This window comes from Lotus japonicus, chromosome 1 (assembly GCF_012489685.1).
Source record: "Lotus japonicus ecotype B-129 chromosome 1, LjGifu_v1.2".
Taxonomy (NCBI): Eukaryota; Viridiplantae; Streptophyta; class Magnoliopsida; order Fabales; family Fabaceae; genus Lotus; species Lotus japonicus.
Window position 1 is genome coordinate 134,529,654 of NC_080041.1, and position 24,969 is coordinate 134,554,622.

Genomic DNA, 24,969 nt, shown 5'->3' on the forward strand with positions numbered 1-24,969 from the left:
ACTTTGAGGCATGGAGGTGCCATGAGGTTTCACATTGTGGGACAGTGGAGCCGTGTTAAAGGGAGTAAAGGCTTGGTGGTGGCCGTTTGTGGTGAGAAATATGATTTGGAGATAGATGAGACGTGGACTTAACAGACAGAGTGAATGGTTTTTTTAAATTTAATTCAGTAAAATTATTTTCATAAATTAATGTATGATAGTGTATATGCATTAAATTTATTTAAATTTTTACTAATTAGTAATTAGTTTTTAGTAGTGAGAAATTTGTTTTCGTCACTAAAATTTGCCTTTATAAAAAATGGGGTGGAGTGTAGATTTTTAAAAAGAATGGGGTGGAGTGTCATTCTTGCAAATCTTGAGGGGGGTGAGTGTATTTTACTCTTAAATATTTATGAATCTTTCAAAAAACATATACATATATATATATATATGAAGCGAGAAATAGAGAGAGTTTCACTTGATATTATTATGTGATATAAGAGGATTTGTTTAAAAAAGGCTTAATTGCAGTTTTGCTCCCTCATCTTACACATATGTGTGATTTGACTCCCTCATATTTAAAACGAGCGATTTTGGTCCCTAACATTCTAATTTGTGCAAATTTGGTTCGTTCGTTAGTAAGCCGTTAAAAGGTTGACGGAGTTGGCTGACGTGGCGTGCTATTTGCACCCATTTTTCCTATTTACACCTGCATTCCTGAATTTTAATAGATAAATTGTAAAAATCCTAATTTGTTTAACTTAAATCTTAATTAAATTATTAATCTCCATCAAGAACAAGAACAACAACAGCAATTCCAGAAACAAAATTGGCCATTTTCTTTAACCAATCAGCAACTCCATCAAGAATTACTTTCTCCCTGATTCATCTTCCACCTTCACCAAAACAACCCACACAAATTTAATCATCTAAATAAAAAAAGAACGACAATAGGCAACTCTTAAAACTTAATCTTCTAAACAATGAACCAAGATAAATGGTCTAATTAAACTATAATCAAGGAAATTAGACCAAACAATACGCAGTAGTGAGGGTCCTAGAACTTCAACCCATAACCCAATCGATTATCAAGTGTCATGCTTTATCTTTATTTCCAAAATCCCGTTCTGAAAGGCGATGCTAGCATCTACTTAACAGCTCTTAACACCTACCATGGATCTAGCCTCTCCATCATCCCCATCGCGACACCAACCTTGGATCTGACCGCCGTTCGGGCTTTGCCTCGATCTCCCCCCTTTGTCGCGGCTTCTTCAGGCGCCATCCTTGTCGAAGCTCGTCGATCGTTCCTCCGGCAATCCCGTGATCAGGAACGCATCCTCCACGCTCTCACCTTCTCGTTCTCATGGATGGCTCTTTCTTATCTTTTTCTATCCCTTTCTTCTTTTTCAGACACAAGAATGAGTAAAGGTTAAATTTTTATCAACGAAGAAAAGGGAAAGAGGAAGTAGGAATATGAAGAACAGGTTCCTTTCATCAAGAAGAGCCTTCAATCTTGAGAAAAACTCTCACCAATATTCCAGGAGGAAGATGAAGAACAGGTTAGAGGGAGGGAGAAAGTGAAGAAGAAAAATCCAGAAAGTTTAGGGTTCTTTCAAAAAAAATCTTTTTTAGTTTTTAGTTTTTATTATTTATTATTTTATTTATTTATTGAACTGGCATCCAAGTGGCTTAATATTCAGAGCCACGTCATTAACAAAGGCTAGCTCAGCAACTTCCGTTAGAATTTGGATGACAAATTAACGGACGGACCAAATTTACACAAATTAGAACGTTAGAGACCAAAATCGCTCATTTTGAACATGAGGGAGTCAAATCACACATAGGTGATAGATGAGGGAGCAAAACTGCAATTAAACCTTTAAAATATTACACCGACAGTGATGCGTATTTTTCCCTTTTCAGCAAGCTTGGCATAGTATATGTCGTAACACACATGATGACTTTCAGCAGTTTTTACACGTGCAGCGGCTTCACCATGGTGATGGCCTCTGCGTCACCGGTGGATTCCTCCTCCGTAGAGCTATGTCAAATTAAATACGGACGGGAGCTACCGGGAAGGTGAAGACTCTATGGGCGGTGTCGTGAGAGATGACTGGGGAGCGTTGTCGGTTGGGTTCATGTACCACGAGGAAGCTGGTAACCCATTCCTAACGGAGGCCTTAGCTTTGCGACATGGGTTGGGCCTGGTTTGGTGTCGCGGGTTCAGTAATGTGAGTTGCGTGGTAGACTCGAAAGATTTGGTAGCAATCCTTGAGCATGAAGATCGGCTGAGGTTTCATATCCACGTAGGGGTGCGATGCATATTCGTCAGCTACTCGATCAGCAATAGAGGATCAACCTGGCGTGGACCCATCGGGATAGCAACGGGCGCACTGGCTTGCAAAGAGGGGTGCTCACTCTCTTACCTTGAGTTTAGTGATCTTGGATCATCCGAGTCCTGAGCTAGAAACCATCTTGTTGCGGGATGCTTTAGCGGTTCCTTAGTCTATGTTGTTTTGTTAGTTTTCCGAAGCACCAAAACAAAATTTCCTAGTATTTATATTAGAATATTTAATATTTATCCGTTGTGTTAATCAAATATTTTTGTATGAAAAGAATTAATATATTCGTTGTAATAATATGAATTAATTGTATTTTATGAGAAAAATGATTGATGCTTGTAAACTTCTTTTACACATGTATCGTTCGTCATAAAATAATTTTTATTTAATTAACATTAAAAAGAATCGTAACCGCTTGACTGTATGTGGCATAATGTGAGTGAATGTCAATATAAAACTTTTTTGCACTAACAGTCATATCCATTAATCTCGTATTTATTAGACTACAAATCAAAAGAGTTCTAGTCTTCCTTGGATTATTATTGTTCTACTAAAAACTTAATCTCAGCTTACAAAATTCTAATTGAACAAAAATTTACTATTTTTGTTTTTACTTTTCAACTTTAAAAATTGTTCATATATCAAGTCTATCATAAACCTTTAAATATTTTTAAAAAATGAAGATTTAATCATTTATACATATGAAAGTTGAGAGTCAAATTTTATTTAATTTTAAAAGTAAATGGATCTCATTAGCTCGAAAAAAAAAACTAGGGTGACCATAGACAAAAGTATGGCTGTATGGAGAACAAATGCAAATAAGATTGAAAATTTTCAATCACAAATCCAATTAAAAACTAAATAGGGTAGTAGTTTGATAGGGCCTTATGAGCTTTAAACTACTTAGTTTGACCAAAGCTTTTATAATGATGATTGATGGGCATATTTGTCAAATAGATCCTAAGGTCTTGAAATTGGTCACAAATAGGTGATAGATAATATGAAACGAAATAAATCAAGCAGCATTCTTTTAATTAGTTATGGAAAAAAAACTTGCTGAAATTGAACAGAGTTTTTGCTCTAAAACGTTATTATCTTTAAACTTCAAACGCCAGAATCACTGAAATATTCTCATCCTCATATGTTTACAAATGTATCATGTTAATTGACCCCAAAGATGAAAATGAAAATATAATATGCTATAACAGGAGTGAAATATATATTGCATTCAAAATTATCGAATTCATGATCCTGCACAACTACACTGTTGGTTACAAAAACATCATTGCTTACTTTTTTTTATTAGGAAAAAAGAATATGGTTATTTCATGGCTAATATATTTTGGATAAATCCATAATGGCAGGGCAGAACCGCTCACATATGGCAATTTAACTTTGCCGATGAATAGTACCACACAGACATAACTTATTCGCCTAACTTCGAGCCAACTCTTTGTTATCTTTTCTCAAATCATGTGGCATAGGTACATTGGAAGGGAAAAGTTTATCCATGATTTTGCTCTCTGGTCGTTTTCATGGAAATTAAACAACAAACAATCCATGAATCACACTGACCTTTTGAGGCTTGTACCACATTTGGCTTTGGCTATCAGCAGCAGCAGTTATCTGCAACAACAAACTGAGTTCGTGGAGCTATGGTGCTATCTTTCAATCACACGCCTACTATTTCTAAATTCACCAGCACCTTTCTCATCCTTACTATATTTGTCAAAATGTCTTGTGCCATGCTCCCTGTCTTCAAATCTCCGCTTAGGACGATCATTTCCTTGAGACCCTCTACCATTCCTATAAGATTGTCGGGATGATCCATCAAAATCATCAAAACTCTTCCTGCCACGGCCATTTCCACGTGATCCTCTACCACCCCTGAAAGATTGTCGGGATGATCCATCAAAATTACGGTCATTTCCCCGTGACCCTCCACCATTCCTGTAAGATTTTCTGGATGATCCATCAAAATCTTCAAAATTACGGTCATTTCCCCGTGAACCACCTCTACCATTCCTGTATGATTGTCGGGATGATCCATCAAAATCTTCAAAATTACGATCATTTCCCCGTGAACCACCTCTACCATTCCTGTAAGATTGTCGGGATGATCCATCAAAATCTTCAAAACTCTTCGAATTACGGTCATTTCCCCTTGATCCTCTACCACCTCTGCCATTCCTGTAAGATTGCTGGGATGATCCATCAAAATCATCATCACTAAGCATATCTGCTCTACGACCACCCCTAGATCCAGACCTCCTGTCACCATTCCTGTAAGAGGATGGTCCATCAAAATCATCATCACTGAGCATATCTGCTCTGCGACCACCACTAGATCCAGACCCCCAGTCTCTAGTAAAGTTCCTTCTCCCAGAATCACGTCCACTCCCTTGACTCTGTCTAGATGGATCAAACTTGTTTCCTTTATTCTTTCTGGATGCATATGACTCATTTAAATCATCATCCTCATCAGAGTATAAACCAGCACCAACATCTACATCAGATTCAGAACCAAAGCTTAATTTCTTGGTTGGACCTCTGTCTTTTCTTTTCTGGCCAGCAGCAGAAACATGGCTAGATTTGAAATTGGAAAGAACAGACAGTTCTTCATCTGAATCAAAATCTAGTTTATCACCCTTGGATCCAGTGTAAGATGTATTCTTGCGAATTGAGCGGTTCTGTCTGCTTCTTCCAGTAGCTGTTTTGTCACGTGTAAGAATTTTATCATAAGTGTCATCAGAATCTTCTGACTCCAAATAGTCTTCAGTTTCTGAAATATTATTTTTTGATGGTTCCATTCTTGTGCTACTATTTTGAGTTTCTAGCTCATAACTATCTATATCATCCTCATCCTCAAAATCATCAAACCCTATTCTAGGTCTAGAATGATCAGGATTAGCATATTCTCCATCATGGGACCCTTGCAGTCTGCCGTTTTTCTCAAAATCATCTTCCCGTCCCTTATAATTTCCACGCCGAGCATTGTTATCTGAAGGAAAATCTTCATCTATAGCATGGGCATCTGCATACTCAAAAGCAGCAACATCTGCACCATCTGATTCATTGTCATCAAAGTCGAAATTCCAGGCATTGGAAACCTCTTGTCGGCTGCCCATCTTATCAAACTTAGGTTTAGGACTGTGATTTCTATCTTGCATTTTATTCTCCAGAAATTCATCAGGTGGACGTTTACACTCACAATGAAAGCATACCACATTCCTCCTGTAATTCAAGAAGTTGCACCTGCCAGATAAAACTATACAAGTCAATCTTAATCATATAAAAATGTCATGCTTCCAAAACTTCAGGATGTGATTAGTTAGAATGACCAGCGAAATGTAATTGTATAAGTAATACAGTTAACTTACTGGGGACATTCCCATTCTCCTGGAAGCAACTGTCTCTTAGGACGCTTCGCATCACACTGTAGGCAAGCATTATTCTTTGCGAAATTCATGAAATCACACCTAAGAAATGCTTAGCATCATTAGTCAAAAACAGGGAAAATCAACTACCATACTTCATATTATTCAACAGCAACTTATCTATAACCAATGATTACCAAGTATCTTCAATTACCAAATGGAGAAACAAAAAAAATCTAATAATGTACAAGTGGTATGCCAAAAAAATCGGTTCATCTGGTTTACAGGGAGTAACAAGCATAATAAAGGGTTAAAGTTTTTTCTAGCAGAAAATTCACTTGAAACTAACATGCAGCTAGGTGGTAAAACCAAATGCTCATTAATCGCAAATAAATCACAAAGATACAATTGACATACTTAGGACATAGCCAGTCCCCTTTTTTCATCTCAATATCATCTCGTCCAACACGTCTCTTTGGAGGAGGAGGAGGTTGCTTCACTTTTGGGGGAGGCTTTTTAAACACAGGAGGAGAGAGATTGGGATCAATAGGAACTGAACTCAGCTTGACAACTTCATGAAGCAATTTACGAACCACTGTTCTGACAGACTTTTGCTTCAGAAGTGACTTATTGACGACCGATCCATTAATAGGATCAAAACCAAAAGTCAGTAGGAGCCGCATGACATCAATAGTCCGTGCCTCGTCCTCTTTGTTTGTCAGCAGGTATGCCTTCTCACAAGTGTTTCTCAAGATGCAGGAACTGCAGACCTGATATCAATGAATTTTTATCATAAAATATACAAATTATATATTCAAATTAGTAACTTTTGATATGGAATAAAGGAGACAAAAAAAATAGAGATGAGAAAAAGGGGGTGTCAGACAAAGAGAAATTGACAATTGAATGAGTCAGAGAAATAAAAAAGAATTGCTAGCACAGCCAATGAAATTTCAGTTTCTTTGGAGCAACCATAAATATAGACACGAAATTACTAATTTAAATATCTTCTCAGCACAGCAGGGGAGTAGTTTGAAAAGCTCCACATTTCCATCATATCAAACAAAGCTCCCATGCACTAGCACTTTCATCCACCCAAATGTATTCAAAGGATTCATAAAAAGAAACTTTCACAATTGAAATAACGCTACAACAACAAATTTATAAAGCACTTAAGAAAATGGTTATTTGGCAGTTATGTCAGTGTCAAGCACCAAACAGAATGTGTCACACTTACATCTCCTTCGTCAAGGTGGACATGCTTTCTTAAGACTTTAGAAGAGAAAACCACTCTTTTGTCCACAGTGGGGCATCCAAAACCAACCAAAATTTGAATATCCTGCCTCGACAAGGACCTGAAATCAATCTCGCATTTCAGCATAACAGTTGGAAACTTATCATACAAATCAACAAAACCCCGTACACACGGTAGTTAACAAAACAGAGCACTAACAGCTATTGTATGATTCTATTACACTGCACGATTAAAATGAATTCAATACGCCGAAATGCACGAACCAAACCTCAAAATATCGAAACGGTCCCTCCCAAAATTGAGGCACGCCTCGAGAACGCTCTTCAAATCCTTCGTAAAATCGAGCCCCGCATCATCTACAACCTTGGGAGGTTCAAACCCTAAATCCTGGACCATTTTATCCTCATCCGTCCTCTTGTGGTCAAAGTAGTTCTGGTGCACCAGCCTCTCCATCAACTGAATCCACTCCGGCCACGGGTGAACCAGCTCCACCTCCTTCTTCGTCACCTCCGCAGGGCTAATGACTTCATAAGCCGCCGGAGTTGTTGGTTCCGGCGGTACCGGCTGCTCGCGAGTGACAACGACGTCGTTTTGCGCGGTTTTGGATTCGCGCCAAGCGCGAATTCGTTGAAGCGTGTCGTGCTTTTGGGAGCGCTCTTTTTCAATGACGTCGATTTGGTCGAAGACGAAGCTGAGACGTGCGGAGAGGGAAGAGGGTTTTGGGTTGTTCTGGTTCGAGGTAGTGTCTGGGATGGTGGAGTAGGGTTTTAGGAAGAATGGGGATTTAGGGTTTAGGGAAGAAAGAGAGAAGCGTCTGGTTAGAAGAAGAGAGAAACGACCGTACGTCATCGTTGATCGGAAGAGTGTGTACGGTGGTCGGAGTTTACATTTCGCCGCGAAACTTCAAACCGCCATGGCAAACGCTATGCAAAATGCTTAAACCCTACTTACATTAGGCGATGGTTGATGAGGTAGAAAGGAAAATATTAATTTAATTTCAGTTCCACCTCGAGCTTGTTATTTGTTTGGTTTAAAAGAAAAAAGAAAAGAGGGAAAAGGAGAAGATGAATAAAAAAAGATGTAAAATATTATGCGAGCTACTTTTCTTTTGTAACGTGGGTTAATTTATTTTTCTTGCTTCATCGGAACATTGACGTGGATTATTTATTGATATAATGGAAATAAAAGAAAATTTTATCCAACCATATATTTTTTTTTGTACAATCCAACCATATATAAAATAAACATTTTGACAATCAGCGCTTCGCAAAGGTCTCTCACATACTTGGGAGCTCGGTTTTCGCCAAGTGATTTGCAATATGGATTGTCTGGAGTTACAACAAGTGATCCTCAGTAACAGCGATGTGCAAGACCACTGGCAGGGACATGAGATTATTTGGTTCAAGCATTGCTTGTCAGGAGCTGGAACGTATACCTCGGGATCGGAATGTAGTTGCGGATGCGCTGACGAAACTTGCGGTTCATGAAGGTTGGGATTGGAAAGTTTGGAATTTACCCCCGTCATCGGTGGTGCCTTTGCTTTGCCATGATTTTAGTTGTTGTTTTTTTCATTCCTTGTTGTAACAAAAAAAAACATTTTGACAATCAAACCGCACTTTATGGCAATTTAAGAAACCAACTAGCTAGAGGTAAAAATGAAAAGAAAACAATTAAAGCATGACCCATCCTATTTCTTTTCACTTTGGGAGGCGAGGTGATTAGCTCTACTTGTCCTCTTCCTCACTCCCTCTTTTTCTCCTCATGTCTCTCTCCATCATTTTTTCCTCTACTCAACTTAGGGTGCGTTTTGAAAAACAACTTAATTAAATACTTATGACAATATGCACTTAATCAAAATCGTGCTCTATAAAAAGTTCAAAAAAAAAATTGTGTTCTATAAAAAGATTTATTTTAGCATTATTTAACTCATTAGAAATATTCTTTTTATATTGTGCTTGGTTGAACGAAGAGATTGCGGAGAGAGATTTTACTGGAATGGAAGGGAATAGCGGGGAGAGAATGAGAGGAATTTTATTTGTTTTCATATTTAGTTAAGGGAAAATGACTTCTTTCTTGTTTGATTTGCGAGGAGATGGAAAGATTTTAAAACAAATTTACTTTAACTTAATTTTAAAAGTTTTATAAAATTAAATAAAGACACTTTACGTCCTGAATGACAGCTCAAGTCGTAAGAGCTGAAAGAAATATGAGTTGAATAAGGAAAGCTCCAAGGATCAATATCGGGAGGATGCAATTTATCTTTCTGATGTAAAAAAAATCATTTTTGCCTAATGAAATATTTCCCTTTTAATTCCCTACACTTCTGAAAGAGAGATAAAATTCAATAAAGAGGAACTTTGGCCCCCATTTTTTAAAGAAGGATACATACAAGTGATACAACAGGTGAGGACGAGTCAAAGACCAAAAGTACGTTTTAAAATACACTTTATAAGCTACTAAAAGAATATTTTTCAACAAAACACTTCTAAAAAGCTTATAATTTAGACATAAAACCTCTAAGCTAATTTGAAAATCTTACCAAATACCCCCAAAATATCTAATGCCGTGCGCAGAGCACATAAAGGCACGAAATGTGCACCCTATGTATTGATGAAAGAGTTCTGGAAAAAAATAAAATAAAAAACTGTTCCGGTGTTGCTCAATACGCTAAGAGAAAAGCACACTTGCTTGGATTAACTTAGCTTTTATACGTGATTAATTACAATTACAACAGGACAAAAATATACATACAGATTTGATTTGGCTCAACGCCATATGAAGATACTTTATACTATTTTGCGTAAATAATATGTTACAATGTGAAGGAGAACCGGCTTTCAGAAGTCAAAACCATTCAACCGTGCATCTCGGATAGAAGCCTTTACCAGCAGCATGAGTGGCAGCTAGTAGTTCTTTCTGAACTTTTCGCCTCTCATAGAACACCAAGCATGAAATGGACGTGCACTTCACACTACTTTCGAGAAGCCTATCCCCGCCTCCACAATGGTGACATATCTACAAGAAAGAAAAATAGAACTATCACCATAACCAGAAGAAAACACATCACAAAGCATCAAATCTCGGGAAAGGAACAAACAAAATCACTGATACAATAGAAACTTTCATCAAACCAGACTTGAGATAGCAAAATCTACAAAACACCTTCTAATGCGAACCAGAACTACATACTAACAACAGTGATGCAACAAACTATAACATTTATGCAGATTTCCTCCATGCATGAAGTAACCTATACAATACCCTAAGCTAAAAAAAGGATTAGGCCAACACAATTTCTAAAGAGTCCTTAACACAATTGATAAAATAACATATAAATATACTTACAGAAACAAGATGTTGCATCTCTTGCTCTAACTTTGAAGTCTTACAAACAACTGCTGTCACAGCTGCAACTTTATTTTCAGAACATTGATTACATAAATGGGTTGATGCCTGGACCAACGCACCACACAGTACACAATGTTTTGAGAGATAGTAATAATCAATTCTGGTTCGATGAGAATTTGGAGTGAAAGTATGCTTTGCAGAAGCTTCCCTTATGGGGCGGGGCATCTCTGCGAACCACAGGTTCAGGTCAGCACCAACAAGCCCAAACACCCGTTGTAAAGCCGGTATTATTTGTTTATTAATGTAATATAAATCATTCATCCTAAATGGGGAATCAATTGCCAAAACTTCCAATGGATCCACAACCATATCAACCAGGCGGGCTCCAGGCTCTCCATGGATTACAACGTAAGGTATTCTCTCACCATAACGTGGTTCTGCCCTAGGATCAACCCTCATTGCCTTAGTAGCCACAATTGCAGCAGGAGGAAGTGATGAGATCCTTGCCCTGTAGGTACCCAAGCGAACCTCCTTTGCAAAGATAAAATCTTTGAGGGAGAATCTGCCTGAAAGAATCCTCTTCCACTGACGTTGCAAGTAAGTCTTCACCTGCAGGCAGCAAATAAGAAGTCATAAGCATGAATGGAGGTTAAACTAATATTGTAAGTTTTCAGATGAAGTATCCAGAATGAATTGATGGAATTCAGCTGATTCTTTGTATCTTTACTTTCATACATAGATATTGCATGAAGAAGGGAAAGGGGCAAAAATCTGAGTGGAGGATTAATAAGATAGACTTTCCACTAAGATAATTTCCATTGTGAAAATTTTCAAAAAGTAAAACAAATTAAAGATATGCATGAATGCAACATCCAAGTAATTAATCACGCAGAAAATAGAAAGCAGGGACAAATATGTGATAATAAATGTACCAGATTCACACAATGCACAACAACAAAATGAGGAACAATTTAAAATGAAATGCAACTCATTCAACTCAACATCACAAAGTTTGTTCACTGCTAATCTCCAGTAGTATGTAATTGAGCTGAAAGTCATTTTCTTCGTTCAAGCAATGATAAGGGAACATCAAAAGTTTCCTATCAAACTCATTTTCAAACCCGTCTCATTTTCCACTTAATAAAACACACAGTAGCATATAAAAGGGACATCATTATCAGTTTTAAACAACAATTACATTCAGTGTGATGTATATAGAAAAGTTTCAACCTGAAAACATTTATACCTCCAATAAATCTTGATGCTCAAAAAAGAGTCTCAAAGACTGCTCCAGTGTCTTTGCAACTGCACCACATGTGTCCCTGCGTACTGTCTCAATACCTTTAGCATCAAAAACAGGTTCAATTTGATCAGGGCTTTCATAACTGTACCCAACGTATCGCTTTTTAGTAAGGAGGAAACATCCATGGTAAACTTTCTCCATCTTCAGGGTGACAGGATTAGGATTCATAGAAGTGATAGCAGAAGCAATCTCACCCCCAATTTGGAAGGACTCTTTGATAGTGCGACCTTTAAGAAGGACAAACATACTGCAGAAAGTAACTCACTTTACTAATCTGTTTTTTCATTTTCAACCCTGTCACTTTGCTAATCATTACTTGATAAAATAATAGCAATCATGAAGGACATCGATGATACTACAGTCAAAATTAGACACAATATGGCCATTATTAAATAGTTACAGAATCCCAGCAATTACAAATACTGACTCATAATAATTTTTTATAAAACAAGAACTCATTAAGAAATGGGAAGGAGTACACAGGCTACAAAAACAACAGCAAAGAAAAAAGAGCAATAAGTTCCTTTGCAAGTCTGACCTAGAATTACACTTAAATACCCACCATGAGCATAAAGACGCTGAGAAAGCCATATGTCAGAATAGGAATACTAACAGGAACTTAAATACATTAAAAAAATTAAAGAAGAGTTTCTTGTAAGTTTTTATCATGACTGCTATCATGTTTCTTAATTTTATTGAGAAGTATTGTCTTGATATAAATGACAATTCAGCAGTCAGAGTAAAATAATCTTAGATCTTAAGGTTTTTAAACCTACACCCATAGTTCTCTTCTTCCAACCCAAACTCTTCAATTCCTAAAACTCAAAGGAAATATATAACCTAGTTGAGGTCTTCCTACCACATTTCCCACCATGGTGCAGGATACTAGAGAGGAAAAGAATTTGAAAATGTTCATGTTACTGGACAGTGGACACAAGCATATAAGCAGAAGGGTATATATTTAATTACATGTGCACTGACCTACCCTAGTATTTGCCTTAAATTACACTCACCTCTCATAGTTTGAATGTTTAACTGATAAATATCTCTGGTTGAAATTTTTCTAGACACTCAAGTGTATGAATCACTCTGTTCAGGAGAAAATACATTCAAAATAATAAAGGTGTATACTTAGGCAAATCTCTGGAAGATGTTACCTATCAGTATCTCCATAAATAACTTTAGCATTCCACTTTTCATGCAGATTTACAAATGATATAGCCCTTTCGAGTGTTCTGCGGCCACATTGAACAATACTATCCGCAAGTTCTGCACAAGGCATGCGGCCACTAAATCCAGCAGCAGTGTAACCATATGTTACATTTGATATGAGCTTCAAAGCAAGCTGTCTTGCATTAAATATCTGTAAAGATAATTGTACAACTAGGTAAATCTATTTACATTATCCAAATAAAAGAATCATATCCTCCTGCATCGCACACGGCAGACGTAATTATTCCAGGCCCAGTGAAGGCAAGAATATTTAGCATGCATTTAGTTAGAAGATTTTCATAAAATTTCTTAAATTCTTTTATCATTTTGAAAATTCTCGAGTTTTTCAGAAAATCCTCCAGACTGAAGACCCACAAAATTATTTTTTCTATACATCTGGCCAGTAATAAAAAGGAAAAATTATACCTTAAGAAGAACATAGATTCTAAACATTTATAAATCATATGGGCAAGTTTCAGTTCTTTACTATCATACTAGTAGTATAAAACAAACATACTTGGTGCAACTTTAAGAGATTCAATTCCAATTCAAATCCATACCCGCTGAAGAACTTGCTCAGACGAAGACAACTTTTTCATTGCTTGTTTTACCATTATTCTAGTTGATAAGATTTCTTCCAATAAGCGGGGCAATACACCTCTTCGAACCTGTATGGCAGCAAAGTGCAGATTAAAGTAACTTCACCTCTCAATCAGTCCTGACTCCTGACTCCTGACTACTAAATAATAATAATAATAATAATAATAATAATAATAATAATAATAATAATAATAATAATAAGTAATAACAAGAACAACAACAACTGAATCACCTTGTTAGGTACAAACATAACACCATTTGGGGTGAGCAAGATTTGATCTTTTAAATCCTGCAGAACATGTTGCTCTGGTGAAAATGAACTAACCCCAAGTGTATTAGCCTTTGATGTCATGACTTTGCCAAGACATGTACAAAAGCAAAGGTTGTATGCAATTATCATTGATGGGTATAAAGATTGGAAGTCAAGTACAACAACTGGATCTGAATAAAATCCTGACTCTGGTTCCATAACTAGGGGCAGGCATTCCATGGCAGGTTGAGAAGCAACCTAATGAGACAACAATGATTTGTTAAACTCTTGGGCAGAGGTGAAGAAACAACATTGAATAGACCTTAACAGAAGCCCCAGATTTTTTTTTTAAAAAAAGCAGAACAATTACAACTAAGGGAAACAAAGTCAGCTTTAATAACAAAACAAATGCACAAGCTTTACTAAAAAAATATTTTGAATTATAAACAACCTGTTTCAACAGAAAGAAAAAAAAAATCATGATGTAAACTCTTCATGCAGAATGATTGGCCAGTTACATGGTCCTTGGTGATGCATTGAACACAAAACCCACCAAATTGAAACTCCCCAGTCATCACATTCAACCTTCTTTTTCACAACTAAAATAACACATCTAGAAGAAAATTAAAAATTAGGTGAGAAAATGAAATGAGAGATCCCTTATACAGAGTTGGTCTATAGTATTTGATATTATCAGAAGACATGGTATATGCTACCATAGCACTATCAATTTAAAGATGCTTGTACGTGATGGCATCACTACCATTTGACGTCATAATTAGTTATCCACCAATAAAAAGGAGAGGACAGGAGAAGTTTGTGAGAACCTGTTGATTTCCAGGTGAGATAGCAAGGTAGTTTTGTGAATGGGCCAGCCTCAAAAACATGGACTCAACACGGTATTGGGAGCCTCGTGAGAGAACAGAAAAAAAATCTATGCCAAAGACACGAGCAAGTTCTGATGTTCGATTCACCTGCAGAAGAAAAATAAACAGGAAATAAGGAAAGGCTACAAATCAGTGAACAAGAATAAGATGTAAATGTTACTTATGGACCCCAAAACATCATAATAAAACTAATTAAGGAATCTAAGGAGCCCTAGATTCACAAAAATAAAATAATATATAGTGTATCTGTTAGAAATATGATATAAACCCATTCATGTGTCTTCACCCAATAGCTTAAACTTTTGTAATGGTTCATGATATGATATCAGAACCTCTACGACCAAGTAGTCCCTTGTTTCCCCCTTAATCTAATAAAAAAGTTAAAGTTAAATTTCAGCTTAAGGTGGTAGGTGAGGATGGATTGTCCATGCAAGAGATACGCCCCATGCCCTCTTGCGTGAGGGGCATGTTACAAATATAACATAAACCCATTCATGTATCTTCATCTTACAACTTATACTTTTGTGACAGTTGATTTATCATAGTATCACCCATTAGCTTTAAAGAAAGAAGCTTAATTAAAAGAAACTTCAAAAGTATGTGTAAATAATTACAAACATGTTTTGATATTTCTTTCAATGCACCCAAACAAGCCTGGAAAACACACTCTGCTAGTTGTATGCAAAACAAGTACCCAATCCATGTGCATCAAGGATATCATCATTTTAGCAATGAACTATTTAATACACATAGTTTTAGCTTATAATGCTACTGTACCATATCAAGTTGGTTTAATATCTCAAGGTTCAGCTTTGCTCTCTCTACAACATATTTGATACACTGATATCTTGCTCGTCCAGGACCACTTGAATACCATTTTGTCAGCACCTTATGGTGAATTAAAGGAATTTTCCGCCTTAATACAGCTTCAGCTACGGCTTCAACTGAATATAAATTTAGCTTAACCTCTCCGCGGACCAATCGCCACACATTAAGGACGATTCTTCCCCCTACATGAACTCCACTTGCATGTGTCCGTCCCCATTCATCCTCAATTATTGAAATTTCTTGCACGCCACAATCTACACTAGGGGTATCAGGGAAATCTAGTTCCAGCATACCCTTTTCAGAAGTTTTGATATCTTCAGAAGTAATACAAGAATCAGTTGGAGTGCGAGACAAACTATTAAGTAATCCTAAACCAAGATGTGAAGCCCTTTCTGCTAGAAAACCAAGAGAGCTTCCTTGAATATCCCAACCAATCAAAATATCTGGGTCGGATGAAGACACAATCTTTATAAATTCTTTAAACAAGTGCTTCTCATTAGTGAAGATCAATATTTTGCAGCCTGATAGACCATCCAAACTTCTGCAAACCAATGAAGAACATGAATAGCAATTTTCTTAACATATGATTAGCCTGGATGAAACATATTATACTGGTGCATGATATTTGTCACCAATAGAAGAACAATCCAAAGAGAGAATGAGTAAAACATGATATAAAGGTGTGTTACCATACCTCTGAAAAGGTACAGATTTAGTATGCAAAAGAACAACAACTCCAATAACAGAATCGCTATCATTCTGAAAACCAAGAGCTATGATGTTGACACCATCAAATTGAGGATTAGGTAAAAGGTCTCCTCTAGATTCAGCAAGAACCTACCATTTTAAGTCAAGTCAGATCTATGCAAGTAACAAGACTGCAAAGATGTTCATTTAAAAGAAGACAAAAAGCAAAACTTACATGAAGAATTTAAAACAATTCAAAAATAACACAAACAAAAAAAATGCACTTTTTAATAACAAGTAAGAAAATCCAATTAGATTCCATACTTCCGGGTAAAAACATTCTGATCACTTGTAATTGTAACAAGTAAAAGTCTCAGCAGGTAACAATGGCTACAACCCTCAGGTTTTTAATTCAATATCACTAAAAAATAACAGATTAGATTTTGGATGTGGAAAACTATGACTATAACAAGCTAATTATATACAGAAGAAGCATGGTCACCTCAAAGCAAGAAATACCAATATTAATAACTAGATATATTTACTTTTTGTGCATATAACAAATGACCACTATTTCAAGAAAAAAAAGTATTAACAACACTGTCACCTATTGAGCGGGAAAATTGTGTCGAAGACTGACGCGTGCGTGTGTGTGGTCGTCACTAAATGAGTTAGTTCTTAGAAAATGTGATAAGAATCTTGGGAGAACCACACCACAAAAGCTAGATGTTGTAGTTGGAGAGCCCAAGGCCTTATAAACCCCACATTAGAATCCCATACTTCCAATGTGGGACTCAAGTCCCATACCTTGCAATTGGGTCCTAACAAAATGAAAGACCAACACCTAAATAAGGTCTTCAAACCAGAACCCAACATGCAAATTTGAGAGACATCAAAGAAATCCAGAAGACACATTCACAAATTTTCTGGAAAAAAAACAGGACAATACTATCTCCATTACCTCTATACTAAGTAATGTCAATTGCTGTCCACAGCCAATACTTGCAGGGTCTCGGAAACCTTTTTGACTCAAAGGGGTTGAACTTGATTTTCCATCAGGGCCTGATATTTGAGAAATATCTTGTGAGTCATTTAGGCATGCTTTTACTCTTTCTGTTTGTCCTTCGTTAATGCATAGAGGCTTCTTTTCAGCACCAGCATCTTGATTCAGCTTAGGTCCAATAAGATGTCCAGATGCACATTGAGGTTTATCCTTGTCATCTGTATCAGTTTCTTGACACATTTAGTGAGTTTCCAAGAGCAAATAATATGGGTAATGGGTAATAACAAACCGCTGATTAGCGATAAAATGAACATATTTTAGTAGATACCTCTCTCATCACAAAGTAGCCATCTTTGCACAGAACCTACGGAAGGAGGCAGAATATTTGGTGTTAGTAGGTATAAGGGAGAGCCATCATTTTGATAGTGGGTAGCAACACCCCTTGTCCCATTAGATCTGTTGGTTTTAATTGTAACATATTTGTTCTGAGTTTCAATCTCTTCCTGGGAATCCCTTGCAGAAATAGGAAGAAAAACATCCAGAGCATTCCCTTCAAGAAATAAATACAAGCTGATGAGAAGCTTCCTCAAACACCCAGTAAGACCAGACGACACGGAAGAAGACATAACAAACTAAACTAACAACTATCCCACTAGGTTGGGATCAGCTACATAACATATAACATATAGTGTAGAAATTTCTACGATGTTTTACTTCCTGGTTAGCAAAATTCAATGGGACGATAATGCACCTAAACATGTGTATATTATAAAGATGAACATTAAAAAATACAAGTCTCCAGGACCAGGAAGAGGGAGACCATGAATAAAATGATAGCAGTTTGTAAAGTTTTGCCAGCCTGAGGAGGAATTTCCACCAGATATTTATAGCCGTACTTGTAATACTTTTTCCTCAGACAAGGGGGCTGCTTCCATATAGCCCCTTCCAAGCTAGATCCATGTGTCTTCCACAGAAAACAATGCCAAAAGCAGCCAGCGACCCAGAATTAGAAGAGGGATAGGGAATTTTTTTTCTTAATCAAAGTTTCTTTCAAAATTTAAATAAAATAATTAACAGTAATTTCAAAAATCCGCATGCAACCTAAACAGTGAAGGGTAAGAAATCAATATATGTAAGGATATCTGCTATGAACTTCACTTAAATGGTTGGACATCTGGACATCTAGAACAACATAAAGCACCATGGCGTTTACTTTGTCAGTGCTGTAAACTGGCTACTCCACAAAATGGAAGGTTTTGTGCCACCAAGCCTATATTAATAAAGGCTGACTGACAACTAATATTATTTAATACACAACCTAGCATGAGAGAGACTCTTGTCTAAGAAGGCATGGAAATGTCTCCATTGAAAAACAGACCCAAAACCCATTTAATTTAATTTTATGTATATACAAATGCAAATAAAGCAAAAGACCAGGAAAATTGGGATAAAGAAGGGAAGTTAGAACCTGGCATTTCATGACAGCTGTCCTCATCCAAATGTAAATGGGTATTAAAGACAGCTGGCAATGACATGTTACTTTCAAGGTTACTGTCAGCCAAAGGGTTATTGCCTCTGGTTATTTCAATTAATTTCACATGATTACCCTTCAAGTCATGAACAATGGACAAGTCATGAACAATGGGGTCTGAACCAATAGTCTCAGGCGACAATTTTTTGCCAAGCTTTTGATTATCAACCTTTTCACTTTGCAACACCTGCATGTCACTTGCAGCACTTATGCCCACAGCATGCTCATAAAAATTCGTCTGATCATGTTTTACAAAACACATGCTTCCATAAGAACTTTGATCCATGCAATTATCTTTGGCAGAAACTTTATCATCAATGGAGTAGCTCTGGACACTACTTGAAGCAGCATAAACAGTTTGCTGAGACCTCCTTGGATCATCTGTTTTCAACTGAGTGGGTATAATGGGATTTGGGGTATTGGCATCAGAAGCTACAGGTTTTGCATAAGCATTGCCAACGTTTTTACCACAGCAAGCTACAGATTGGTCGATGGAACTGGAGTCAATAAAATTAAAATTTTCAAGATTATGGAAATCTAGTCCTCCAGGCATCAAAGAAGAAGCCTCATTTGTGGCGTTCCTAAACACCATACTTGCTTCTAGACACTTCATTTCATGCTGATCAGAACATTCATCTTTTGACATACTAGCCTGTGAAGAACTACCACTGCCAGATGGAAGCGGCAGTTTCCAACAAACTAAACTATTATGATTGCTCCCTTTAGGATCACAATTTTTCAGGAGTTCTGTTTCTTCTTCATTGGTTTCCATTGTTTTCAAATCCAGTTGTTTTTTCCAAAGGCATGTATTTGATCCCTTGTGCCTGTCTAAAAGAAGCTTTTTGGTAGTTCCAGATTCACACTCATCATGTTCCACTCGATAAGATCGCTTTCGCCTCATCAGGTCCCGCAAAGAACAACTAACCAATCCATGTTCTTCATTTGAATCTGAAGCACCTTTGGACATATTTCTTAAAATACAAGCATTGTTTCTAACCCCATTTTTGGTTAAGTAATCTGAGTGAGCGTAACCTCCAGTTTCACTTTCAAATGGATGAGTCGCATATAAATTAGCATGTTCTCCATCATTATTAACCTTACCGGTCATGGTAAAAGGCAAAGACCCCCACTGTTTATTCTTTTTATCTTTACTAACATTACTTGTGTCGGTATCATGCCGCACATGGTTGTGGTGCCCAGAAGCCCTTTTGTTCTCACTGTTTATATCTACAGAAGAAGAGGTTCCAGCCAAACTAGAAGCACCTGGCCTTGAGAATTCTTCATCATTGGAACCATCGACTTGGGGTATCATACTGTTTGATGAAGCTTCAACAGGATGATTGTGATCAGAGGAGCAAGAAGGATTTTCCTTTGGTAGTTCCAACTCAAGCATATCATCAACTGAATCAAGTATATCCTGACATTCCTTTTGGGACTCACTCTCATATGTCATACTAGCTTTCTCTAGCACTTCATCAATTGTTGCAGCAGGTAGCAAGGGACTCAAGATCGTTTCACAAACAAGTTCATCATCAGAGTTTATATCTTCTGCAGCTTGAGAAGTTGCAAGCCACTTAAGAAGATTTTGTGCATCTTTATCAGCAACCTAGAAAGCAGGAAAGTCAGAAGAAATGTACAAGAAAACTTCAATGGACCAAATTGTATATAAGAAAATCAAAGGTTGAATAGTGCCATAATAAACAGCTAATAGGGAGAAACGCACACAGAGAATCCAGAAAACAAACACTACACAACAAATACCCCAATGCATAAAGAAGGTTATCTTGTTAAAAGACAAGAGTAAGATTTATTATGAAAATATCTTGTTATACATAGAAGAAAAATCAAGCAAAAAAATATTGCCTTTACGTCCAATGTTCCAATCTTCTCAGAGGATTGCATTTCATCAACAGTCAACAATTTGAGACTACTGTCAATCCCTTCCTCACGAAACTTGGCATTTTTACACAATGAAGCTGGTGGTGATGCTGAGCCTATTATGTCTGTTTCTCTGCAAGAATTCAAGGGCTGTTAGATCTCCTACATAAGATTTGCTAATTTATACATCATGTAATGGCTGTACACAAACCTAAATTTGTCAGAAGGAGTACAAAATAAAGAGGTTTCAGCTTCACTGCACAATTCAAAAAGTTTTTTATCAAGGTCAAGACCAACAGAAAGAAGTTTCATGACATCTTCTGGATGTGGTTTGCCAGGATCAGGAGGCATAATAGCGCCATGGATCCCAGTCCGTTTCTGCAGTTCCTGAAACAATAGGGCAACTAATTTATATAAAACCCAGACAAAGACACCATACCTTGTAAAATAGATAATGTAGACAAAAAGATTAGTAGGTTACCTCCCATATTGGTACAAGTGACTGAACCATGTTGACATCTGAGCGTGTTTGAGAGAGAGATGAGTACATTTTAAACTGCTGATTAAGAATCTCTGCCAGAAGAGATGTGTACTTTTAATAAGAGAAATAACAGTAGCAGAAGATGTCATTGCATATGTATGTGTGCATGTGCATTTACGTGTGTGTGTCAGTATGGCCAAGAAACCAGACAAACCATCTACAGAAGTATCTCCTTCAAGCTCACAGATGCTTTGACGTTTTGGACAATGAGCCTTATCATTTGATGAAGCATCAAATTCACTAGGAGGTGACCACATCCAGTCCAATGGGATCATGGATGAAATCCACAATTTTGACTCTAAACATGCAATGGCATCCGAATCTGCCTAATGAGAAGATTATGGTATCAAATATAAATAAGGGATACCAATGATAGGGGGACATTGAGATCTGAAAACATGCAAGTCAATCACCTTTCTATGCTGGCTATCAGTGTTGAATTTCTTGCGAGAGGAGTCAGGTATGGGATGGCGGAACCTAATCTTTGACAGGTGCAAATGACCCATGCCATACAAGTTGTAGTCGACCTAACATCACAAAACAATGCTTAAATCTATAAGCATGAGACAAAACTAAAAAAATGTGCTGAAGTATTTTGCATTGAGCTATAGGGCAATTATAGCAGATAATATTGACGGAAAGCATTCAGTTCACATAACTCAAGAAGCCAATGGAAATGGCACAAAATCAATTGAACACAACTAGAAAAGATTGTAACTTAACATGTACCATCAACAGAAATTTATTATCGAAAGGTACGAAGTACAATAAACAAATAATAAGAAAATAGTTGTTTAAACGCATCACCATTCACAAATAACATATCATCCAAGCACAAGACAGTAGCTGGATGTTACAAACCCACTCAAGCATATCAATAATCACTAACAAGAGTAAGGAAAACTAAAATTATATTGAAAAAATTCAGTGGGTGAATGTATCCAGAAATGTAAAACTCAGGGTGTGTCTAAAATAAAAGACATGTTACAGACAATGACTGATTCAATAAGAAAATCATTTTATCAGGTTTAGCTACAAGTAGACATCAATAATTTCGGTTATACTGAATCACATGAAAGTTATAATAAATTATATGAAGGTAAAGTACATACCAGAAACTGAAGAATAAAAGGAATATGTGATTCATGAGGCTGTACACTTTTATCAAAAACAGCACCAGCCTGAAAAGGAAATGTTAAGATCAAAGCTTATTCTCGGTAACTTCATATTAGGATGTACCAATTTCAATTAAGATTTTCCAATTATCAACAAAAGTTGCAGGATTCTAGACAATGTGACAACTAAGGTATAAGCAGCAAGCTGTAAGAGTAATGTTCAGATATCGTACCAAGAGAAGATTAGCTGCACGGGAGACATCTTGAGGATAATATCTTAAGCACCAGTCAAGGCTAACCCCTTTCTGGGTAAGAAGGCTTTCCATGATTTAAGCATGCTATATCATCCTAGCTTGTACATACAAGTGGCGCATGCATAGTGTACAAACTGTGCATTTGAAACTTTTCAAGAATAGTAAAAAAAATTGTTTAAAAAAATGGATACAGGTACATCTTCACGAATAATTCTTCAACTGAATGATAGCCATAAAATTTCTTTGCTCGTACAAGACTGCAGCCATGTACATGTTGTCTCATTGATCCAGCACTGCCTTTAAGCTGTAAAGTTTTTAATGAAATTTGATGTCACGTCTTTAATATAAGAAAGTATGCACCCCGTTTGGATGCAAACCAAGGAATACTTATTGGAGCTTTTTTAGTGCATTTTCTAGTAGATAAGCTCCAATAAGCTAATAAGCCCATATCCAAACGGGCTCATATCTACAAATAGGGAGAGGAAATCATAAAATAGAGTACAAGACACTGTCTAACTCATACAAGGATACCTTCAAAGCTTTCTCGAGAGAAGCAGCTACTTTATAGGTGTACACATCACCTGTGCAACATCAAGGGAAATGTATTCCAAGTACTAAGTCACAAATTCTAAAGGAAAAAATTATCGGAAGTATGAATACTGGAAAAAATAAGATAAATCAAAAACATAATCCAGACTATTAAATCGACCTATCAAGTAATAAAAAGGAAAGAGGAAAGAAATGAAATGAAATTCGCCCACACGGAATAACAAAAAATTCACACAATTAACTCAATGAGTCATTAGACTAATGGAACCAAACAAATTCAAATACCTACAAAGAATTATTTCCCCTCCCAATAACTAGATAAGAACTAAGAACCTTGCCTTGGAGATGCTCTAATAGGTATTGTCAACATTTATGGTAATTAGCATGATTGTTCTTGTGAAAAGAAAAAGATATCATTGAAATTAAGCACAGTAGTTTATTTTATAAAAAAAATATTAGTTTCCTTGGTTTATGTGATTTTGTCAAAGTTTTTCTTATAAAAATGACCAGAGGGAGTACTATGGTTTGTGAGCACTAAGGACTTGTTTGTACTTCAAACAAAACTGTAAATTCAAAGTTGAAATGATATGAGGTATTGAACAACCAGTACTAAATTGCAGAACAATCCCATTTCATGAGCAAGGGTGGAACTCGCTTCTTTCAGAAAAACTAGATAATGGAAATATTCCTTCATGGCATGAGAATAAAAGTTGTATGGTTCAAAAGTCAAAATTTAACAGATAAAATATGACTTATCATATGACTTATCAGTTTTCATTACCTTGTAGGTCTGGTGGAAGCGGTATATCTGAACACGGCACAAACAAATAAGGCAAAGCCTGCAAAGAATAACATGGACAAACTATTTAAAAGGTAAAAGTCCGAATTTGAATTTCTGATAACAAATTTGCTAGCACCTGCACTGAGTGGTGATAAAAAAATGAAGTAAACATGAGATCTTAACAAAAAAAATATGGTTCAAGAGAAAACAAATTTCTGGTAAGATCTTACTCTATGTATGTGCAAGCAAGTTTTCTGGCCAGAAGGAGTTGAACCATACACTCGTATCACAGGAACTTCATTCACTTTTCCACCTGAGTATAAAATCGAAACAATGAAACGCAACAGATTCATTAACACGAGAAAGCTAGTTCACAATCAGATAGGGATTGAAACTTCTAAACGCAGAATGAAATCGACAAATCGTTGTGGTTTGTTGTTAGGAAGTTGAATTGAGCATCGAGAGTGAGAAAATCAGTTAGGGTTAGAGTCGTACCGTGGAAGCTGCTGTAACAGATATCAGCGGCGAGGATCGGCGGTGCCATGTAGTAGTCGATGGAGACGATGCGAACGCTGAAAATCTCTGAATTCGACTGTGAATCTGACATTTTGGTTCCCACCGCTTTTGTTTTGCTTTCTTCGAATCACGAAGATGAAATGAAGAGTGGGAAATTGAAAACTGATGAAATTTTGGCGCTTGGTAGTTATAAGAAGTTCAACTTTTAAAGGCTTCTACTAGAAGCTTTGTTTGTTTTTTTCTTTTTCCCCGGAAGCCATATGTATATTTTTATTTTATAAAAGATAAACACTCTCATCATAATGTTTGGTTATGTTTGGTTGGAGGAGAATGGGGAGGAGGGAATTGTTTTTATTTTATTTTTTTTGGGTCAAATTTTTGGAGGGGTAAAGGAGGGGAGGGGAGGGGAGGGGAGGGGATTGAGGAACCAAATTGCCCTCTAAATCAATTTTTAGTTCCCTCCAATATTGGGAGGGAAAATAATTTCAACTTTGAATTTACCGTTTTGTTTGAACTTTGAATTACAAATAAGTCCTTAGTGCTCACAAACCATAGTACTCCCTCTAGTCATTTTTATAAGAAAAACTTTGACAAAATCAAATAAATCAAGGAAACTAATATTTTTTATAAAATAAACTATTGTGCTTAATTTCAATGATATCTTTTCCTTTTCACAAGAATAATCATGCTAATTACCATAAATATTGACAATATATATTAGAGCATCTTCAAT

General features: G+C 36.6%; 2 protein-coding genes across 4 annotated transcripts; both read right to left on the reverse strand.

Annotated features, from left to right (window-relative positions):
- Nucleotides 1-3,523: 3,523 nt before the first annotated feature.
- On the reverse strand, nucleotides 3,524-7,951 carry LOC130731185 (uncharacterized). The gene is made up of 5 exons (XM_057583401.1): nucleotides 7,222-7,951; nucleotides 6,936-7,053; nucleotides 6,116-6,468; nucleotides 5,702-5,800; nucleotides 3,524-5,576 (listed from the first exon to the last, which is right to left on the reverse strand). Exons 1-5 carry the CDS (start codon nucleotides 7,800-7,802, stop codon nucleotides 3,983-3,985), a joined length of 2,745 nt encoding a protein of 914 aa, XP_057439384.1. The 5' UTR covers nucleotides 7,803-7,951; the 3' UTR covers nucleotides 3,524-3,982.
- Nucleotides 7,952-9,621: 1,670 nt separating this feature from the next.
- LOC130731186 (DNA polymerase zeta catalytic subunit) lies at nucleotides 9,622-24,429 on the reverse strand. 3 transcript variants are annotated; one of them, XM_057583403.1, is made up of 24 exons: nucleotides 24,216-24,429; nucleotides 23,951-24,033; nucleotides 23,721-23,778; nucleotides 22,922-22,971; nucleotides 22,582-22,694; nucleotides 22,370-22,412; nucleotides 22,134-22,202; nucleotides 21,435-21,548; nucleotides 21,176-21,347; nucleotides 20,962-21,053; nucleotides 20,692-20,867; nucleotides 20,466-20,613; nucleotides 18,540-20,208; nucleotides 17,400-17,621; nucleotides 17,030-17,289; nucleotides 16,076-16,218; nucleotides 15,331-15,922; nucleotides 14,494-14,640; nucleotides 13,649-13,924; nucleotides 13,377-13,484; nucleotides 12,762-12,967; nucleotides 11,548-11,851; nucleotides 10,299-10,910; nucleotides 9,622-9,968 (listed from the first exon to the last, which is right to left on the reverse strand). In XM_057583403.1, exons 1-24 carry the CDS (start codon nucleotides 24,325-24,327, stop codon nucleotides 9,798-9,800), a joined length of 5,940 nt encoding a protein of 1,979 aa, XP_057439386.1. In that variant the 5' UTR covers nucleotides 24,328-24,429; the 3' UTR covers nucleotides 9,622-9,797. The 3 variants fall into 3 exon arrangements, with proteins under 3 accessions (XP_057439386.1, XP_057439385.1, XP_057439387.1); XM_057583402.1 differs by having other exon boundaries at nucleotides 21,140-21,347; XM_057583404.1 differs by lacking the exons at nucleotides 22,134-22,202; nucleotides 22,370-22,412; nucleotides 22,582-22,694; ... (2 more) ...; nucleotides 23,951-24,033; nucleotides 24,216-24,429 and having other exon boundaries at nucleotides 21,140-21,343.
- Nucleotides 24,430-24,969: the final 540 nt, after the last annotated feature.

What these genes read in the sequence shown, in the direction of transcription:
- LOC130731185 (XM_057583401.1), bottom strand. Translation starts at nt 7,802, where the DNA reads ATGACGTACGGTCGTTTCTCTCTTCTTCTAACCAGACGCTTCTCTCTT. An exon ending in GACCGTTTCGATATTTTGAG is followed by an intron (nt 7,054 to 7,221) that starts GTTTGGTTCGTG and finishes GATTGATTTCAG; the next exon opens with GTCCTTGTCGAGGCAGGATA. An exon ending in GGGGACTGGCTATGTCCTAA is followed by an intron (nt 5,801 to 6,115) that starts GTATGTCAATTG and finishes AGCATTTCTTAG; the next exon opens with GTGTGATTTCATGAATTTCG.
- LOC130731186 (XM_057583402.1), bottom strand. Translation starts at nt 24,327, where the DNA reads ATGTCAGATTCACAGTCGAATTCAGAGATTTTCAGCGTTCGCATCGTC. An exon ending in CTCTCGAGAAAGCTTTGAAG is followed by an intron (nt 22,695 to 22,921) that starts GTATCCTTGTAT and finishes AAAACTTTACAG; the next exon opens with CTTAAAGGCAGTGCTGGATC. An exon ending in TATTAAACCAACTTGATATG is followed by an intron (nt 14,641 to 15,330) that starts GTACAGTAGCAT and finishes TTTCTTCTGCAG; the next exon opens with GTGAATCGAACATCAGAACT.